This window comes from Harpegnathos saltator, unplaced genomic scaffold, assembly GCF_003227715.2.
Source record: "Harpegnathos saltator strain DR-91 unplaced genomic scaffold, Hsal_v8.6 scaffold795, whole genome shotgun sequence".
Taxonomy (NCBI): Eukaryota; Metazoa; Arthropoda; class Insecta; order Hymenoptera; family Formicidae; genus Harpegnathos; species Harpegnathos saltator.
In genome coordinates, this window is record NW_020230643.1 from 281,498 (window position 1) to 301,912 (window position 20,415).

A 20,415-nucleotide genomic window follows, 5' to 3' on the forward strand; every position below is an offset into this window, starting at 1 on the left:
ATGCATAGTTAAGCTAAGACTCCATGCATGCGGTGAGCTGCGGCAAATGCTGCGGTGACCAATCAGGAGGGAGGCGCAAGTCCGGTTGCGGCAAGCTCCGGCATGCGTCTGTCTCCTGATTGGTCACCGCAGCCGTTTGCCGGAGCTCACCGCATGCATGGAGTCTTAGCTTTACAGGAACCACATCCAACCGCCACGGAGGCGAACAAAAGACTTCTGGTAATGGATGTAAGCGCAGATAGTAGGCGCAAACATAGACATAGGAATATAGGGACAGAGCATAGAGTTGCGGGAGGATAACCATTGCGGGACGGCGCGACGAGGTAAACTGTACCTAAATCTAATTGGTGGTTGTGCCGTGTGTAAGTATTTGATACATACATAGATGTGTATGAAGTTGTGTGTGAGTGAAATTATGAAAAAAAAGACACATGCATAACCTCTGCAAAATACTGTCAGTGTAAATAGTTCTTATCATTTTGTTACATTTACTATTTGACAGTGACAGCCAAGTTGTTGCATCACACGCTCTGAATATGCGCTCTATTGTAGCCAATAAAACTTAGGTACAGTCGCCCCCTGCATTTCAGCACAACTCCCCTCGCCTATCTTATGGGCTTATACTCTGTCCCTATATTCCTATGGCCAAGAGCACAGGCTTTTGCATAACGCATAACACATAACGCATAAGAGAATAAACCTTTGGGCAAGAACCCAGGCTTTTGCATAACACATAATACATAACGCATAAGAGAATAAACCAATTAGTTTTCTTCATTTCCCTTCTCAGGACAGAAATGAAGAACTCTGATTGGTTGATTCTCTTATGCGTTGTGTATTATGCGTTATGTAGAAGTCTGTGCTCTGGCCCTATGGGCGTAAATAGTGCGCGCGAAAGGTCCCGTGCGTCTGTCCGTCAAAGTCCCTTACAGTTGTTCCGTGTTTCTCCCGCGAGTACTTAGGTTATATATTCATAATGTAAAATGTTATAATAAATAAATGTAACGATAAATATAGTGATAAGTTAAGAAAGAGCTGTGATAATAAATGCAATAGGAATAATAAATATAATATATTGGCTGTAGATGTAAAAAAATTACAAATTAATAAGTTTTATTATTATCTTTTATTATTCATATATAAACTACATTATATTTATTGAACAGAAGCTTTTCTCCTTCCCTATAATTTCCTTCACATTCCTTTCATAGTGGGGACCTAACGATATCTTCGAATATATATGTCGTGGACATAAAGGTTGTCACTTTTTCTTTAATGACTTTCGGGACGCATCCCGACTCGAGAAAGAAGAGAGCTGCTGCTCCGCCTGCGGAGCACGCCTGCGCAGTAACTCACAACGAAAGGCGAGAAATGAAATATACGTGGTATGACATAAGTATGTCAACAATCATTGCGTTTAGCTGAGGAAACCGCTTAATGAGCGATTAATGACTATTGGTCCTTACTGTTAGATCCTTACATTCAGACCAATAACGTTGACAAATTATTCAACAGTTGCTCAACCGTTGAGTGTCGTGAATGTACCTAATTCTTACATTTTGAAAATTCAGCAGCGGAGGGGTAGATACATAGTGCAAATCATTCAAATGGCAATGCGTCTTTTGCAAGGTATTGAACAGGTATGTATATTAAATTTTAAGTGAAATCGTATTTATTTCTCTAGTCACTAATTGCTCACTGAGCAGTTTTCTCCGCTGAATGCAATGATTGTTGACATACTTATGTCACACCACGTATATTTCATTTCTCGCCTTTCGTTGTGAGTTACTGCGCAGGCGTGCTCCACAGGCGGAGCAGCAGCTCTCATCTTTCTCGAGTCGAGATGCGTCTCGAAAGTCATTAAAAAAAAAGTAACAACCTTTATAACTCGTCTACAATAGAAGTCGTAGAGTCATAAGTCGTAGAAATTGACCAATCATAGTCCGGTAAGAGAAAAATAATCGACCGCGATTGGTCAATTTGTACGACTTATGACTCTATAGGCTCGTCTACAATAGCTGTAAGAGTAAGGCTGTAAGGCTGTAACGTAAGCTGTCAGCGAATGAAAATATTTCATTTCGTGTCTTGCAACCTTACAGCCTTATTTTTCTTTTATGACTTCTATTGTAGACGAGGTATTATGTCCGCGACCGTCCGTGAAGCTACCACAGAGCTTGTTCAGTGCGCATGCGCGACTTTTTCCCACGACTTAAGCCAGCGGCACACGGTGCTTGTTTTCGTGCTGGATTGCTTGCTGGATGAAAATACTGCCTTCTGATTTCCGAAAATGCATGGAAATGCACCAGTCAGGATGCAGTATTTTCATCCAGCAAGCAATCCAGGGGCTGTATTCCGTACTCGCGTACCGATATTTGTCGATGTCGTTAGCAGTATTGCGCAGCTTTTTTGTTATATGAAAAACCTGCGCAATGCCGCTAACGACAGCGAGAACTATCGATATGCAGATACGGAATACAGCCCCAGCACGAAAACAAGCATCGTGTGCCGCTGGCTTTATCACTGTCCCACGCAGTGTTGGGCTCTGGCGAGAATTTTCTCGCGCATGCGTACTGGGCAACGCTTAGAATCGTCACAGACGTAAAAATATTAGGTATCGCTAGGGTCCTGCTATATTATGCATTGTAATAGATATTGACAAAATATTATTATATTTTCGTTTCTTCTTTTCCTCGATGTCAGTTGATGTCGACGGCTGTGGATCATCCATTTCCATTGCTTTCACTGAATTCACTTTGAACACACGGTAAAAGTACAAGAAAGGGCCCCTTTAGCGGCTTTAGCTTCTACTGTTATACCCAACATACGACTGTGAATGCAGCTGATTTTTACCTCTGACGTCACGTTACGCATGCGCACGGAGGCTCGCTGCGCGAAAAATCGTGCCAGAGCCCAACACTGGTCACGTCACCTCATGCATGCGCTGTAGCGTCGCAATGTATTGCATCTAGCATCACTTGTACCTCGCTTGTATATGCTAATATAACCTAAATTCGAAAGTTCTATTGCTACTTGAAATATTCGAAAGAAATATTTGCAAATATTTTATTAAATTTCAATACATACATACAGTGTTAAAGCTACAAGATGTCAGAGCGCAAAGTATTAAACGTAAGTATGAGAATGTGAGGCGAATAATTATTTTGCATAACGTACTATTTTCTCCAATTTAATCTATCTGGGTATTACAATTTTAGAAATACTATCCACCGGATTTCGATCCGTCGAAAATCCCGCGCATGAAATTGGCGAGAAATCGTCAATACACCGTACGATTGATGGCTCCGTTTAACATGAGATGTAAAACATGCGGTGAATATATCTACAAGGGCAAGAAATTTAATGCACGTAAAGAGGACGTCGAGGGCGACGATTACCTGGGCATACGCATTTACAGGTTTTACATCAAGTGCACACGTTGTCTGCAAGAGATATCCTTTAAAACTGATCCAAAGAATACAGATTATGAGATAGAGGCAGGTGCCACAAGAAATTTCATGGCATTAAAGTTGGCAGAGGAACAAGCTCAGAGAGAAGAAGATGAAGAAAAAGAAGAAGAAGCCACTAATCCAATGAAACTTTTGGAAAAGAGAACCCTCCAGTCAAAACAGGAACTAGAACTGCTGGAGTCTCTGGAAGAATTAAAGGATTTAAATCGCAGGCAGCAGACAATAGATTATGATCAAATGTTGCAACAATTTGACACAGAGTCTAATAGACAACGAACAGAAAAGGAACAAGAAGAATTAGATGAGCAATATATTAAATCTGTATATGGTAAAAGACAAATGACAGGAACTATTGTAGAGGAAGAAATTGAAGAAGTAGAAGGAAAAGAAAAGGAAAGTAGAGGAGAACCTCCTTTAAAAATGCTTAAAATAGACGAAGCAAATGGAAAAGAAATGGTAAGTGTTGACAATGTTTTTGATAAATTTGCTTCCAATTAAAAATTGACCTTTCTAGTATGTAAGTACTAAAATAATCATTTATTGTTACGTAGGAAGATTCTGGACATACCGCTAAACTTACTAAGACATCATTATGGTCAGGAAGCGCAGGATCATTGACCAACAAAAAGAATACACCCTCTTTAGGCAAAAAAAGCAATATTGGAATAAAGATAAATGCAAAACTGGTGCAAAATAAAACCATGTCCGAAGTCATGGTTTCCAATGATAAAGAAACAGTCTCAGGATCACAGGAGACGCAAAACACCCCAATGAGTATCTCGGATGCAAATACAGGCACTAAATCAGATAACACAAGCAACAGTCTCTCACTGTTAGGTGCATATTCAGATAGTAGTGACAATGATAGTGATTAATAGAGAGGTAAAAATTAATATATTTCTAAAATGTACATATTTTTATGCAACAAGATAAATGCACAAGATAAAAACATTGTGATATAAAATAAATGGGATCTACAAATAGTAGGTTATAAACACGTTTTGTTAAACATTTCAAAACATAGAAACAGTAATCGTATGAAGTTTTAAACTATACACACAATTTTTGCGAGCGTAGCGCTTTATATGAAATTCACGATGTACATGTTAATGATTTGTTGTTAGATCCGATCTGCGAGTTATGGATTGATACGTTAAGTGGACTGTGGTGACGAGTACAGAGATTTCTTACAGGATGCCGAAGGCTCTATTCCTAAAACATAAAGGAATAAATTATCAGAAACGTAAAGCGATTGGAACTTGGTCTGTTTAGTTGAAAGGCTAGGCACTCTGTAAGAAGCTCTGTTGTCGAGATACATAAATACTAGTACAACGTAGCAGGGAGCACCTAGCCTATCGATACAGACCATTTAACACATTCGACGCGAAGACAGAGTTGCTAGATGCAATATATTGTGACGCTACAGCGCATGCGTGAGACGACATAGAACACGCTGCTTGAGTAAAAGTCTCAGTATCGTATCTTTTTTAAGGTATTATAGCGCCCGTATTATACTATGCATTGAGAATTGCAATCGAGTAAATTAGATAATCTAAATCGTGGTTATTTTAATTGGTCCGATAGTAATTCTCAATCTACATTACAATTTTTCACTTAACAATGTTATTGTCACATAATACAAATATTATATAACGGTTATATAGTCGAGTGAGAAATTATAATGTTAATGTAACGTAACTGTTAATATCCACTGGACTTAATATCCACTGGACAACATAATCTGGTATAAGGCACTCGCGCAAGAAATGCAGGAAAACTATGCGGGAAGACAACTGATCGGACAGCGTGGGTCCCTCCATGGACCCTGTGATGCGCTTTATTACCGTCATTGGCATGCTTTCTTAAGCGTGGTCTACAATGGCCGTAAACAGTAAGAAGCGTGAACACTAAGAAATGGACCAACTACAGTTGATTATTTTTGTCATAATCGACTGTGATTGGTTTATTTCTTACTGCTTACGTTTACTTCTTACTGCTTATTGTCATTGTTGACCACATTGTAGAGCTCTACGTCATCTCACGCATGCGCTATAGCGTCGCAATATATCGTATCTAGCAACACTGCGTGAAGGAGTCGAAGAATTTTTTCAATTCCGTTACAATAGAAAAAATTGTATATTTTACCGTAAGAAGAAATTATAAAAATATAAACGTTATGAAAAAAATTGCAATACGGATTCACAGAGAAGATTGCCTCGAATGTGTTAATGACCTACTTATTTTATATTTATGATGGCAACGAATAATTTATTAAATAATGTAATGCATATTTGCGTTATAACTTATTGGATTAATAGATTAAGTATTGACTAATGTTGGGTTAACGGTTGGTTATTGCTCTTCAAGAGTGATAACTTCAACATACATCAAGAGAAATAGAAAATCGATCAAGCTTAATTTAAAGAGCTTTCTTCCAAGTCACTTTAAATCTTTGTTTTAAATTCCCTTTCCGTGTGACATTTCCCATCTTTCCCGGTTTTATAACATATGTGATTCTTTTTCCAAGTATAAATTATAATGCTTTAAAGAAAGGAACTATTTGATTCAGGACATGAAACTTTGTAAGAGCTTAAAGATCTTAAGAATTGCGCAATCAATTATAATACTAAGAGTATCAATAATTATCTCGTGGCGTAAGCGATCAATGTATAAAATCACGACACTACGTCATACGAATAATCGAACCGCACCGCCGAGGGAACGTGCCGTAGAGAAATCGCCTCGAAGAGCGTCTACGACATCGTCGTTCGCGATGACGCGTCTCCCTGCTACAATCCCACCCGTCACCGCTCGTCACGCAAGGATTAACGATCCTGAAGAATCGATCTACATTTTCGTCAGTCGTGCCAGACTCAGGGAATTCATTGAAGTCGGTCGTTGGCTCGTCGAAGACTTCCAAAGCCGAGGAGCCTACGAGCCAACCGTAAAGAGACTTTCGAATGGGATCACAGCGACCCTGCTCGACTTGGCGGGCCGTGTCACCCTTGAACTTCTCATCACCCTCACGTCGGCATCGTTCGCAGACGAAAGCCTCTTCCTTGTCGGAGGAAATGCGATAGCAGTTGTCAGCGTGGAGTCTCGCGAACCTAGTGCGACACGAGACGCCGGTCGAGTTCAGCGGAAGATTCAGGCTCTTCGAGGGTGAAACGCGACGACGTAGGTATCGCGGGAACCTTTGTCTCTTCCGCGACCGCGGATGAACCAGACAGAACGCCGGTGTGGACTCTTCCAACAACGTTCGTTGCGACTCGCGAGGGAGAGCGTGCGACACTTGGTCGTCGACGACGGACGATCGATCGGATTTGTACAGCGAGTTGTGCTCGCTGATAACGTACCGATTACTGTTCTTCGCTTTGTCCCGCAGGTTCATTTCCAGCTGAGCGATGCGATGCTCGAGCCGCGTGCGTTGCGCCTGTGCTCGATCCTGTTGGTCCTCCAGCAGCTTCACCAGTTTCTCTAGTCGCATCACCTGCATCTGCTTGCTCTCCAATGTGGCGTACAGTTCCTGAATCGCTTCCGTTTTCGCCGCGATCTGCCTGTTGATCTGCGCACATAAATTGAGGTCATGGTGGTGAATTGAGGTCATTAAGGTGATCATGCAATGGAGTGAAATTTAAGAGAAGATGGAGAAGGATCTCGAAGGTGAATGAAAAACAGAAAGAATATGCGATGCAAGAATAACAATGTGGAACGGATGAGCTTTGGACGAGCTAATCCAGTCCAGTCGAAATTTTTGCAGCCTGCGCTGCGACGTTACTTCGTCCATGTCTTCGTAGTTCTCATTAAAGGGATTGTTGTCCACGCTTGTCTGCTGCTTCCCCTTGAGGATGGTCAGCAACTCGTCTCTGGCCTTGAGAAACTTGCTTTGTTCCCGCATCACGCGATCGCGTTGCTCCAATTCTAGTTGCGTCTGGGTCAAGCTGGTTTCCAGCTCTTGATTCTGTTGTATGACCTGAGCCAGGCTGTTCCGCAGGTCGCTGACTTGTTGTTGTAGCTCGATCGCTTCGAGTCCCGTGCTGCCGCCCTCTTTTGATTTTGCATGGAGGCAATGTTGAATCTCGGACAACTGTTTCTCCAACTCATCCCTCTTCTTTTTCCTGCAACATTCGTCAGAGCATTCTGAATCGCTTCGGCAAATGGTAGAAAGAAGAAGAACACGAAGAAGAGAGAAGTAGAAATCGAGTGGAGCGCATCTTCTGGAAAGGCGCAGAGATCGGAGCACCGCTCGATAAAATGAGAAATGGCAGGAAAGAATACGGAGAGGCTCACGCGAATTCGACTTCCTCCCGAAGTAAACAATTCTCCAGCACCAGGTTCTGAAGCTCCTCGGTCTTGACCATAAGCTCGACGGCCAGCTTGTCCTTCGTCTCGTTGTCGTCGTTGTCGCGGCTCTGCGTGCGAACAAAAAGGAGGAATAATCGAGACCGATCCCAGAGGTGAAGGAGGCGAAGGAGTAGAAGACGCGGTGAGTAGAAGGAGAATCACGGTTTTATGAGCGAGGGGCGCAACAAATCGAACGGTGGTTAGTTCTTATACAAGCAGAGCTCCCGAAAGTAATGCAAACTAACGGCCGCCTTGTGCATCACGGCGACGATCTCTTGCTTCTCAGCCTCCAACTGTTCGATCTTCCGCTGCTGCTTTTCCATCTCGGCTCGGGCCGCCTTCAGATCGTTGTACAAATGCACCTCGTTCTCCGTGTGTAGGTTGTCATCTAAACATGTCGATGACCGTGTGATAAGAACGAGCGGTCGAGACATGTCGCGATGGCGACGATGTTGACCCCGATATTTCCGTCGTTTAAGAGAGAGAGAGAGAGAGAGAGAGAGAGAGGAAGAGAGAGAAGGATGAGAACGTCGAAGGCGTCTCGATACCGCGGAAATTGCTGAGCTTACCTACCTGTCACAACTAGATTGTTGCTCTTCTCGCTGGCAAGGTCGCAGAGCAGCTGACTCTTCTCCTCGAGGCGCTTACAGCGTTCTTCCATCTCGATCAGAGCGTTCTTAGCCTGTTGCCTGAGAAATAGATTTTTAATTGGAAATTGTCGATAAAGAGAAAAGAGAAAACTGTCCCCGTCGCACAAGGGATGAGGTCAACCGAGAAGATTCTCCTAAACCGTAAACCAAACTGTAAACCCGAACTGTAAACCTCAACAGGTGTTGAGAGTTCATCGTGGAAAAAAATGGAAAAGCGGAGCTGAAGAGCAAGAGAACTCGCCTCTTCTCTCTTTCCTCGTTGACCTCCACGTCGATCGTCTCGAATTTCTCCGACAACTCCTTGATGATAGCGCTTGCCTCGGCTTCCTTGCAGGCCATCTGTTCTTTGAGTTCCAGCATCCTGAAAAGAAGCCACGTCGAGGAAACGTCGAAAAACAACGAGTTAATCTTATCTATGTCCGAGTGATTCCTTAGCGTTCGCTTATCAAACTTGAAGGAGATCTCTGACATCTAAGTTCGCGCTTTCGAATCGCTACAAAAATATCGAGAGAACAGAGTGTTCGACGAGAAAGAGAACCGTGTCTCGAGGGTGTCGCGCTGCTTCTCTATCTTCGACACCAGGTTCTCGCTGCTCTTCATCGCTTTGTGCATATCTTTTATCCTCTGCTCCATCGCTTGATCCTTTTGCCTTAGCTGCGCCTCCAGCGACTTGACGCTGTTCTGCAGCTGCTGCAGCTTCACCTCCTCGTTCACCACATGGCCCTCCAGCTCGCGAATTTTGGTGCGCGCCCTCTGCATCTGCAGCTCCATCATCCTCGCTTTGTCCTTCCCGTGATTCGCCTTGTCGCGCTCCGTCCTCAGCTCCTCCAGAGCGGCACTCAGTTGCTCCCGCAGGTCCCTCCGGTCGCCGCTCGGCGGCTCGTCTGCGCGCCCGCGACAATTGTCGCACTCGCCGCTCAGGCTCGAGGATCTCCTAGCGAGCTCGGCGACGAGGTCCTTCTGGATCGCCGCCAGCTCGTTCAACCGCGTCCTCATGTCCTCGTTGTCCCGTCCGAGGATCGTCAGTTGCGTCTCCAACTCCGCGTCGAGCGGCGCCAACACGCTGCCCACTTCGTATCGACTCGATTCTGTCATCCAGGATTTGACGAGGGACGCGAACGACGAGCTCTTGTCCAGCGCGCGCTGACACAGCTGTTGAGAGTGATCGCAGAGATCCTGCAGCTGATTCTGCAGCAGTGACACGCCGATTATCGCCGACTCGTCCGCGCTGATCGCTGCCAATCGCTTCTCGGCCAATTCGTGCGACGAGTCAGTCTCCATCGGCGGCATCGGCGACTTCTGCTTGGGACCGTCCACCAGGGGAGGCGATCTCGGGTCCTCGATCTTGCCGGGGTCTTTGCCGCCGGCCGCTATTATCTTCTCGCGCAGAGTCGACATCTCCTTGTACAGATCCTCCGTCGTTTTCTAAAGACGCGTGACAGAAGTGAGTTCGATTTTCGCGCGTTCCTTCGCGCTCTCGAAAGAAATTGAACTCGGGAAAAAAATTAAGCTTTCCTCTCTCTCTTTCTTTCTCTTTTTTATTGAGCCGAAAATCCTCTGCAAGAGGCTCGATATCGCTCGATAATTACTTCCTTGTCGGCTAATGTGCTCTTCAGCATCTCGTATCGTTTCTTCTTGCTGTTGAACTGAATTTCCATTTGGCGTTTATCAGCGGCTATCGCGGCGGGTGGTTTTTTGCTAGACGACGGTGGAGCCAAAGTCTTCATGGTTGGACGGCGAGCGGAGTTGTTGTTGGAGCTAGTTCCGTTGGTGGACTCCTCGCACGGTGAGTGATGGTTTGACGAGTCACCCTGTCGAAGGAGCGGAGACTCTCTCGCGATTAATGTCGCAGGAGGGAAAAAGTTTCGCGCCCCGGGGAGACGCGCGCAATTCTCGATTCGGGCTGACGTTCGCGCGATGCAAATCGCGCGCTGCGCGCACAAAGCGCGCGATAATTTACTGACGTCGGGCAGCCGCTATTTTTCCAACGAATTACGCGCTTATCTTGGCGCGCAGGGGAACACACGTCCGCGTTAAACACCGCGTTACTCTCACCTCGTCGCCTGGTAAATTTAATCCGAGAACATTAGAGCGCGGAGGTCACTTCCGCCCCAGCGGGCGCTAGCTTATACGCCGCGACGGCACCGTGAGTAACACCAAACATCGCGTTATACGTAGAAAACTATTTGGTAATCGTGCGGTCATTAACATACTTGCGTGGCACTTCGCCCGAGCCGGGTCGTCGGAATTCTACTCCTGGCGTTTTTATTTCCGGTGCTCAACGTCGCGGACTTTCCCGAGCAGTTGGACGGCGGACGTTCCTCCGTTTTTTCTACAAACACGCGAATATGACGGGGGATGTGATTAAACTGATCGAAAAGAAATATCCGAGACTCTTAGATACACAGTCGGACGGCGAAGACGAGCGAACGAGAGAGAGAGAGAGAGAGAGAGAGAGAGAGAGAGAGAGAGAGAGAGAGAGAGAGAGAGAGAGAGAGAGAGAGCCTGGGGTGCGGTTCATATAATTGAAGGAGTTTTCCTTTTACCGGAAGTACAAATTTGCACAGTCGCGTGCACAGGTAAGCAGGAGCACAGTCGTGTGCTCCTTTCAATTCTGCATTTTTATTTTTTAGCACTCTTGACTGCTCATTCTTTTCCTCTGGCTCTCGAGGACTGTATTCTCTCTTGGTTGCGTCTTAAATGTAGGAAATGTCAGAAGACATACAAAGAGAAATACGAAAAGGCCAGTTATAAAGTACGACGTGAAGAGTACGCTTTGAATTACATATTGTAACTTGGTTGATCTCATAACCTATAATATTTAAAACACAAGGAAATAAAAGTTGCGCGTGTGATTGATTCGACGTGAAATTTATTTATTTATTAATCGGCATTATTTCACGAGACAAAATGAAAGTGAAAATCAACGAGAATGTCGAATATTCGGTTAAATCAAAATCATAGGAGAAACCATACGCAATACGGAATAGGGCACGTTATGATTTTGCAAAACTCTCTCTGCGTAATATTTAATAATACTACGATGTTGTGCTATCGCGCGTTAAAAAATTGCGCTCGCGAAAAAATATGTGACTGTAAATAAAGATGTCACGCGAGTCCGTATGATTTCCGTATTTTAGGGGTACCGGCACAACCTGAGGGATTTATCGCAACCACTTCGTTCAGCATCGTTCGGGCGGTGATACAACGCGATCGGCAACGGCTGAACTTGCAAGGAATCTATGTGAGATTTTCGACCGGGCGACGAAGAGTTTCAATTTCGTAGTCTTGTTAGTCGGACAGCGAGACGACCGAGCGCTGGCTCGCGCGGAGACAGTCGACGATTTCGAGCTGTCACGAAAACGCGATCAATTTTACGCCGGATACCTCGCGCAATGACACTTCCGAAGGCGGACAGAATGCACTTCACGCTTATCCTTGAGGCACGGAAAAGAACAAATAACGTTTGACTCGTGAAATCGAAAGATCCGCATGGACCGAATTGCATTCGAAGAAGAACCATTCAAGAGACATTTCAGCGCAAAAATGCATACACAGGCTTCATATACTTATCGTTTCACTTGTCATATACCTTTTATCTATTCTCTCTCTTTCATATCGTATAATTATTATTTATTTTTCGATATTTCGATAGTCGGTATTTCGTGAGAAACACGTCCATTCACACAACGAGTTGGATTATGACGGGCAAACAGCGCCGTTCTTTAATTACCAAAAACAGCGCGAAGAGTTTCGTCGCACCCGAACGAATAGAGTCATTCAGAGCAGCGGACAAGGTCAATTAGCCAGCTTAATTCGGTCCCTTTTTCCGAGCGCGAACGTAGAGCAGAACGCGGAGTAACTGTCGGTGTACTTTCTACAAACATGACGAGCTTACGAGTTTGCCCCGTAATAGGAAGCAATTAGCAGGCTTCAAACAGGAAGCTAGTGAAACTATCTCGCCAGACGTTCCCGGGAAAATTACCAAATCTGTCGGGGAGCAAGGTGTGCGCGATTTTCGGACGAATACTTTCACACACAGAGTCACACGCAGAGAGCTCGATCTCTTTCGCGGTCGGGAAACATTTCTTCGGGGAACGCGCGATGCGCACGCACGGCCGCGGGCCCGGAGTAGTTACCGCCGCCGATATTAGCCCAAGCCGGAGTCAGGACGGTTGTCAGTTTGCCGCAGCTCCGCGACGGTGTCGGACGTGCAGGGTGTGCTTCCTCGGGGTCGAGCTTCGTCGAGCTGCGAACGCACGTGACTCTCGGCGAGTCCGCGACGAGACCAAAGCAAGCGAGAAGAAAGGTGCGTTGAAGGTCGCACGAACAACGTCGCGGTGAGTACCAAATTGATTGTCAAATTTCGAGTCGCGAATTTCGCGCGGGTCCACACGCAATTTTTACGATGTTTCACGCAATCGGACGTCGCGCGTCGGTCTGTCACAAGCAGGATGCTTCTCGGTCGAGGGAGAAAGAGAGAGAGAGAGAGAGAGAGAGAGAGAGAGAGAGAGAGGGTGCAGGACGATTGCGATGCTTGAACGCGGGGAATTGAATAAGTCGGAGTCGATCGATGCTCCTTTTTGGCTTTTTCCTGCCGTCTTTTGTATGGACGAGACTCGGTCGGTTTTAGATGACGGGAAGACAGCACGCGAAGTCGATGGCTGGCAAAATACAAGACACGCATGACATGACGTCATTTATCTTGAAATTAATGTATTCTTTACTTTGAACCGTAAGAGCGCTCATAAATGTAAAGGGCGACTCCGTGCGAAGAGACACCGCGCTGTCACGCTCGCAGTATATCGTTTTGTCGTGCAAGATTATCCGAGATTATACGTCTTTCGTACATTGTTATTGTCGTCATCGTGGATTAATAATCGATAATCTCAGGACTTGTTCGAGTCACTGCAAGCGCACGGGCCGACAGTGCGCTTCGTTTAATTATCGAGCTGCTAATACGAGGGCGAGGAAAGAAATTCATTAATCCGAGACATCACTTGTACCCAGGCGAGAGTTCAGAGACGCGGAAACTATGGAAGACTCCGACACGTCGGTGTTCTTTTTGAAATTTAATTATTTCGCGCCGCGGTACTTCGCTCTAGTTTGCATCACCGGAATGTTCATAAAACAAAGCGCGAAAGAGAAATGTCTATTTTTTTTTTTGCAGAGAGGGACACATAATTATCATCCTCGTTCTCGCTCTTTCTCTCTCGCGCTCTCTCGCGGACCTCTTCCACTGTCTCTCCTTTATAAGTCGTCGAACGCGCTCTACTTCACCTCGCCCTTTCTATCTGCCGCAAAATATGCCACGTCGCGCGTCCGAGACGGCTGATTAAAGATTGAAATTTTTGACGACCGTACGTATCAGCAGATACGCAATTACGCGCCTTCGTGAAAAAGCATCCGTCAGCGCGTCTGCCCTCGGCGACGAGCTGTTTGCGCGTCGCGCGTTGAATGCTTCTCTCGTGCACGAACGGGCACGTTATATTCCGACTGTATTGTCAGGTCGCTCGCCGGAACAGATAAGGGGCTGACGGGACAAACGGGGGCGGCAAGGGTTTGCGTCCGCAGTGCAACCCGTGGATAAGTTGGATAAAAAGCGATCGAACCGCGCCGGTGATTTCCGTGCCAGCGGCGGCACGGTGCACAAGTGCATTTTCGCTTCTTACGAGGCGAGGGCGCCGGGGACGCGGCCCGCTCTCTTTTTGCGAGCCGACGAGCTGAAAATTTGTGCAAGCCCGGCGAACCGTGCGGGATAACGCTCGTCGGCGTGTTTTTTTATCGCGACGCCCATTAAAATAGAATGACTCTAGGATAGAATGCGGAACATTCGACCGGCAGATCTGCAGATTGGTAGCAAGAGGAGAGAAAGAGGGAGAGGAAGGGAGACAGCGAAGAAGGAGAGCACGCAAATTTCGCGACGCATATCGTTTGGTCTCTGTCTGTCTCTCACGAGTGTTTACGAATTGATAATCGATATTACGGACGATTATAATTTCAGGAGGAATGGAAGACTTCATGGAAACACTTCGAAGGTCTTCATGAAGTCGCGTTTCATTCCCGGTGAGAATTTTGCTTGAATATCTGAAATTTCGTCGAGACTTGAAGCAGCAACGGAGAGGATTTTGAGATGCAACACTATTCGAGCTCTATTATCCCCCTCCACTGCTACAAATGGTTACTTATTGCGCAGCTAGTTAATCACTGCCATTTTCTGTGTTGAGGCCTAAAGTAAGATCTGCTAAAAGCTTACGGAATAGCTCGAGGCATTATGCTCTCTTTCTCTCTCTCTCTCTCTCTCTCTCTCTCTCTCTCTCTCTCTCTTTTTCTATAAATATTTTCAGGAAACGGATATTCGGAGTTATTGTTAATATTCAGCCATTACAATATTCTGCCTGCATCTAGCCTTTGTAAGACTAAAGAAATTTAAACGATTAAAACGGGTGGAGAGAGAGAAAGAGAAAGAAACATAATTAACGGATAGGTGAAACAACAGACTTTCTTTTCTCATAATTTCTTTGTTATTATTTTTATTGACGTTGGAAGCGTCGGTAGGGCTTGGAAAAAGAGCTCGCGATAATAAACAACAATCGTGTGCCCGAAGCGGCGATAGAGATTTAAATTTAAATTTGCTACAATAACAAGGTTAAACACAAGCGAAAAGAGGGCATTGGCAAATTCGAAGTGCTACTTACAGTCCAAGTGACACTATTAGAGACGCAAAACAGCACTTGCGGGACTTACATCGCGTTACATTGCGTTGCGCTCGAAAATTTCGCTCCGGCTTCTCTCAATGTGTCGAGACCGCTCGTCGGTGAGATGCTCTCTATTTTCGACAAATTTTACTTGACCCAATTTGGACGTCCGAGTTCTAAATCGAGGTTGCGATTAATCAACCGTTCGAGAATGAACTTCGGACGAGCGTCAATGAAGCAACAGTCTGAGCGAACGCTGTAATCTTCGATAATTATCCTCCTGGTTTGGATACCTACGTCTCTGGCTGTTAATGAATCGCAATGTGATTAGTGCGACGCGGGTCTCCTGCTCTAGCGGTTTCCTCTAAAGTTAGCGTGTGTGTGTTTATTCAGTTTAATGCCGCGGCTGCACGCCGAATCGAATCGATCCCTCGTCGATGTACGATAGACAGCACGTTCTGACTCGCCAGAATAATGCCGATGACGGGATTTACTACGGGCGGGCTGTTTTGAGCGCAAAATCAATGCTTCACTCGGGCAGTAAACGCTTTTCGAATAGCTGGACATGCTTTTTTTATACGAACCTTTACCCAATACTAGGGTGACGTAGATTGGCAGAAAAGCGTCAGCTTTTATCATTGTTCGTGGAACAGCTTTCGACCTTTCTCCATGCGAAAAACGAGCAACGATTCTCATCGAGACGAGTGTTGAGGGGAACGTTCCTACAATCCGCGCATCCGCGTTATTTCTCTTTTCAGACGCCAAGACGCTATTTTCGCCAAATTAATTTCCACTGTAGGCACGCGTGAGACAGGAAAATAAAATCGGATCACTTTATCGTATTTTCTTGTGAGATGCGTGAAAACTTCCCGTGTTCGCTGTCAATTTTTCATCGGGAGAAATCGGTACCCCGTAGGAGTTCAGACCGCGTCTGCAACTCACGCTTCGTGTACGTGTATGCGGCGGGCATACATTACGGGAAAAAATATTCTGTCACGCCGTAACGTCACTGGAACGCAATTTCCTTTGGAAAGCATTCGGTAAAGCAGAACGTGTTCTACGGGGGTGTAAAATCTCCGGGACCGCGTCGCGTTTTCGCGCGGCGCAAACATTTACGCAAATAAAAAGAAAAGTACGAGAGCGAGAGAAAGAGGAAAAAGGAAGGCGAATAAACGAAGAGAAACGGGAGACGGGGGAATACGGTAAACGCGTATCGGCCGCGGTAGACATTACGGATTACGGGCACGCCGTTAAGGATTAGATCGTCTATTTGACGGAAGCATGAATTCACGGCAGCCGCGCCGCGCACTTTCGCCCCATCCACCCCATCGCGCACGGTTTCGATCCTCGTAATATCGCCAAGAGAAGGTCCTCGCTATTCATCGCGCTCCTCGTTTTTCTCCCAAAGTTCCAAACCGACATATTGGCGTCTCCGGCAATCCGTCGTTCGAAGTTGCACTTTCCTCGATACGAGTCTCTCCCCGGCGAATCCCGCCGTGTCCTTCTTACCGTCCCGCGTGCCGGCAGCATTCGTCGTTTATTCATCCGGCAACCTCATTTACCTCGACAACTCAACGATCGCTTTTCATCCCGATTGGAAGTCGAGCACCGCGATAGTGCTTTATAAAATTTAGATAGACCTGCATGAATCCGCACACGTGCACGCTTAAATGGAGGATGTAAAATAACGAGAGGAGATGCTCAAATCAAAATCTCGAAGATAGCATCTCGAAAATGAGATTATTTTCAGCTTTTAAACTCACGGCGCATACACGCGAAAATCTCGAAATTGCCAAACGACATGACAACACATATCGCAATTTTATTACGTGTAGATCGATTATGACCGCGTTGGCCGGCGTAAAATAACAATATCAGGTATCAGCAGCGATTTTCGTCCTAAATTTAATATCTATTTCAAATTAAATCGTACTACAAAACACGTTCGGCTTTAATCGCCCGTTTACCTGCGCGGCCTTTGTGTGTGATACATAAAATCATTAACAGTTTATAACATCGTAGAATTAAATTAAATTATACAATTGAAACCGACAGGCGACCCGAGCGAGGAAAGAATGGTGCGCCATAATCTTTTAAACATTAAAACTAATTCGTTAAACATCCAGTACCAGTATCAATTTTACAAAACCTTTACCGGAAAGCTCTGATTATATTCCATTTTATCTTTCTATTTCTCTCTTTCTCTCTCTCTCTCTCTCTCTCTCTCTCTCTCTCTCTCTCTCTCTCTCTTTCTCTCTCTCTCTCTTCCTCACTCGTCACTTTTTTCTCCGAAGCTTGCGGGTCTACATAAATCGAATCGACTTTCTTTCGAACGAATCGGGGATCCGGTGTAAAATAATTTAATTTTAGCGATTTAAGCGTTGTAGAGAGGAGAACCGTGGCCGCACCGTCGAGTCTCTCGATAGATATTGTTTGAGTTCCTGTTGGTGTACCGTGCGCTCCGAAGGTACAACGAACATGGCACGGCGCCAGACAGAGTGAAATGCCATGCCCTATATACACCGGCTTGGAGCAATATATTTAGGCACTTGGGATTTATGGTTAACCAGCTTATTAGAGGCCAGTGATGCTCACGGGATCGACATGTCGAGCACGCGTATCGTGTTCGTCGCGTCTCGCACGCGTACGATGCGAATTCGTGAGGATCAGCTTTCGCGCCGCGCGGAAAAGCACGACCTCGCTTAGGAACAGCGTCGCGCTGCTATCATCGGCTTTTTTGCCGCGGATGATTACGGGACGTGTGAGATTTTACCGTGTTTGGAAATAGTCGCGTGCGTGCATGTATGGGTGGATGGATGGTAATAATTTATAGGAACGTGGAGTAGTTAGTAGGCAATTAACCGCAACAATTCATCGTTTGAATGTTTCATCCTCATGATCGATATCCTGATTGTGTCTAGTGGAATTTAATAAATTAATATAATACGACTGCACTGTGTTGCATACAGTGTAGCGTAACGCATTTCGTTGAATATGTAATTAGGATAGCTAATTAAAAATCGCTATCCCGAGCTCTGATCGAACGGCATAATTTCCATGCATTGTCGGAGTTTATTGAACTTAATTTGAGTTTCCGAGCTTTTTTCTAACTATCTTTTGAGAATGATGCTTCGCGACTCTTGCCCTTCCTCAGAGATCCACCAAAGATAGAGAGGAAATGTATTTCTTTTTATTAGAATAAATTCTCGAATATATACAGGATGTCCCATTTTAACTTTCGCATTAAAAAATCTCGAAAACTATGAAAGATATTAAAAATAGCTAAAATATGTTTTCCATGATTTCGAAGGGGAAAGAGAATGGCATTATCAGTTTTTTATCTGGAGGGCATTTTCAAGGTCAGTTGAAGATCAACTTAATTTTTTAAAGTAGAAAGCCCAATTTTTTATTATATCTTCTTTTTCTACCAATTAATTTTAACAACTTTTGTCTAAAACATTTTTTTATTTGCCTAATATTTTTTTTAATATTTAGGGAAAACTTAGTAACTTTTTCAACATTTAACTTACGATATCTCGTTAACTATTCGTCGAAAGGAAAAATAGTATTAGACTTTTTTACTTTATTTACTATTAAGAATATATTACTATAATAGTGTCCTAACTTTTGTTAATTTAATAATTATGAAATTTCCAAAGGTTGATAAATTAACAAAAATTAGGTTACTATTATATTAATACACTATTATAGTAATATATTCTTGATAGTAAATAAAGTAAAAAAGTCTAATACTATTTTTTCTTTCGACGAATAGTTAACGAGATATCGTAAGTTAAATGTTGAAAAAGTTACTAAGTTTTCCCTAAATATTAAAAAAAATATTAGGCAAATAAAAAAATGTTTCAGACAAAAGTTGTTAAAATTAATTGGTAGAAAAAGAAGATATAATAAAAAATTGAGCTTTCTACTTTAAAAAATTAAGTTGATCTTCAACTGACCTTGAAAATGCCCTCCAGATAAAAAACTGATAATGCCATTCTCTTTCCCCTTCGAAATCATGGAAAACATGTTTTAGCTTTTTTTAATATCTTTCACAGTTTTTGAGATTTTTTAATGCGAAAGTTGATGGGAAAGAAAATGGGACACCCTGTATATTATCGATACCACGACGGTATACCGCGAGCTCAAACCGTCCATGCACTGCTTTGAGGCTCCACTTTCGCGGCCCAGTGCATCACTTCCGTCAGCACACGGTACGTCTCGAAAGCACGGTCGTTCAATGAACCGGGGAAAGTGCGAACAACCTGACGTACCCCCGTTTCGCCGCGATCCTGCCAAGATCGCTGGGCATGATGACTCAGTCGGCGATGCGCGCATTTAAAAGCGACGCGTTGTTGCACCGAGCACCGTGGCCAATTGTCTCACGTGTTGGCATCGCTCTACCTCACAGTGCTCACGTGCATTTATCCGCCTCGCGAGTTCTCGTAGCCGTTGTCGTCGGCGTTAGAGACTTCGTCTCTTCCTGAGGGAGTCGGTTCATCCATTCGAGCGAGACTCAAGAGATTCTCCTTAAATCTTGATTTTCCGGGTGACATGTGTTTCAATCGTGATGTTTATCCCGATATTTCAGGCCGCTGAATCCGCTGAAACGGCTAGCTGAAGAATCACGGTCCGTCGCTCCTCTTCAATCACCTTGACAGGACCGCGAGCTGAGCTTGCGATTCAGACGGCGAAATGTTGAAACGCGTCGGCGCGGCCATGTCGGTGCGAGGGAAATGAGCAGATTATTCGTTTCGTTTAAATTTTAATTAAAGCGCATAATGGGGATATAAACGGGAATAACGTGGGGGCTGTGACGCGCCTTTGAATGTGGAAGGGACCGGGATCACGCCTCTCGTCACTCACCCTCCCCCGCCATTCCCAAAACTGATTTCCATTTTAATTTCGTCTATTCTCAGTCGCTCCGAGCCGTCTTCCTTCTTTTATGCTGTAATCGACTTGCACGTCGTTGTAATTCCAAACTTGACAGCATTCAAGACACAAATAGTACAATCAGGAAGATTGCAAAGAACAGTGATAGAGAGCCACGACTTGTCGGACTGTTCGATATACGGTAGCGACGAGCGCAGAACGTCGCACAGAGAAAGAGAGAGAAAGAGAAGGAGAGAGAGAGAGAGAGAGATCAACAAATCTAATTTTACGATATCACAAAGCGAAGCGACGATTCGAAGAACGGCTTTTCTACGCCAAAAGAGAGCCAACGAAGCCAAGTGAAAGATACGTCTCGAATTGTAT

The 20,415-nt window shown here is 44.7% G+C and overlaps 3 protein-coding genes across 6 annotated transcripts in view; 2 read left to right on the forward strand and 1 right to left on the reverse strand.

The window, feature by feature from the left end:
- Window positions 1–2,893: 2,893 nt before the first annotated feature.
- LOC105186691 (coiled-coil domain-containing protein 94) lies at window positions 2,894–5,909 on the forward strand. The gene is made up of 4 exons (XM_011147075.2): window positions 2,894–3,129; window positions 3,216–3,923; window positions 4,019–4,349; window positions 4,592–5,909. The coding sequence occupies exons 1-3, from the start codon at window positions 3,106–3,108 to the stop codon at window positions 4,340–4,342; spliced, it is 1,056 nt and encodes a 351-aa protein (XP_011145377.1). The 5' UTR covers window positions 2,894–3,105; the 3' UTR covers window positions 4,343–4,349; window positions 4,592–5,909.
- On the reverse strand, window positions 4,356–11,650 carry LOC105186690 (probable DNA double-strand break repair Rad50 ATPase). Its single transcript, XM_011147073.3, has 11 exons — window positions 11,617–11,650; window positions 10,675–10,793; window positions 10,051–10,272; window positions 9,000–9,886; window positions 8,703–8,822; window positions 8,385–8,500; window positions 8,057–8,199; window positions 7,758–7,879; window positions 7,246–7,585; window positions 6,824–7,032; window positions 4,356–4,679 (listed from the first exon to the last, which is right to left on the reverse strand). The coding sequence occupies exons 1-11, from the start codon at window positions 11,648–11,650 to the stop codon at window positions 4,655–4,657; spliced, it is 2,337 nt and encodes a 778-aa protein (XP_011145375.2). The 3' UTR covers window positions 4,356–4,654.
- A 995-nt stretch (window positions 11,651–12,645) lies between these two features.
- LOC105186692 (spondin-1) overlaps window positions 12,646–20,415 on the forward strand; it is a 29,890-nt gene continuing 22,120 nt past the window's right edge. For all 4 annotated transcript variants that reach the window (XM_025306646.1, XM_011147076.3, XM_025306648.1 and 1 more), the window contains exon 1: window positions 12,646–12,801. The gene's annotated coding sequence lies outside the window, so the exon portion shown is untranslated. The remainder of the gene's footprint in view (window positions 12,802–20,415) is intronic.

Bases quoted from the DNA above. Each gene is read 5' to 3' on its own strand.
- LOC105186691 (XM_011147075.2), top strand. From the start codon at position 3,106: ATGTCAGAGCGCAAAGTATTAAAC. The intron at 3,130-3,215 runs GTAAGTATGAGA...TTACAATTTTAG, and splicing joins CAGAGCGCAAAGTATTAAAC to AAATACTATCCACCGGATTT. The intron at 3,924-4,018 runs GTAAGTGTTGAC...ATTGTTACGTAG, and splicing joins AAGCAAATGGAAAAGAAATG to GAAGATTCTGGACATACCGC.
- LOC105186690 (XM_011147073.3), bottom strand. From the start codon at position 11,650: ATGCTGAACGAAGTGGTTGCGATAAATCCCTCAG. The intron at 8,501-8,702 runs GCGAGTTCTCTT...TCTATTTCTCAG, and splicing joins AACGAGGAAAGAGAGAAGAG to GCAACAGGCTAAGAACGCTC. The intron at 7,880-8,056 runs GTTAGTTTGCAT...GTTCGCACGCAG, and splicing joins CCGTGATGCACAAGGCGGCC to AGCCGCGACAACGACGACAA.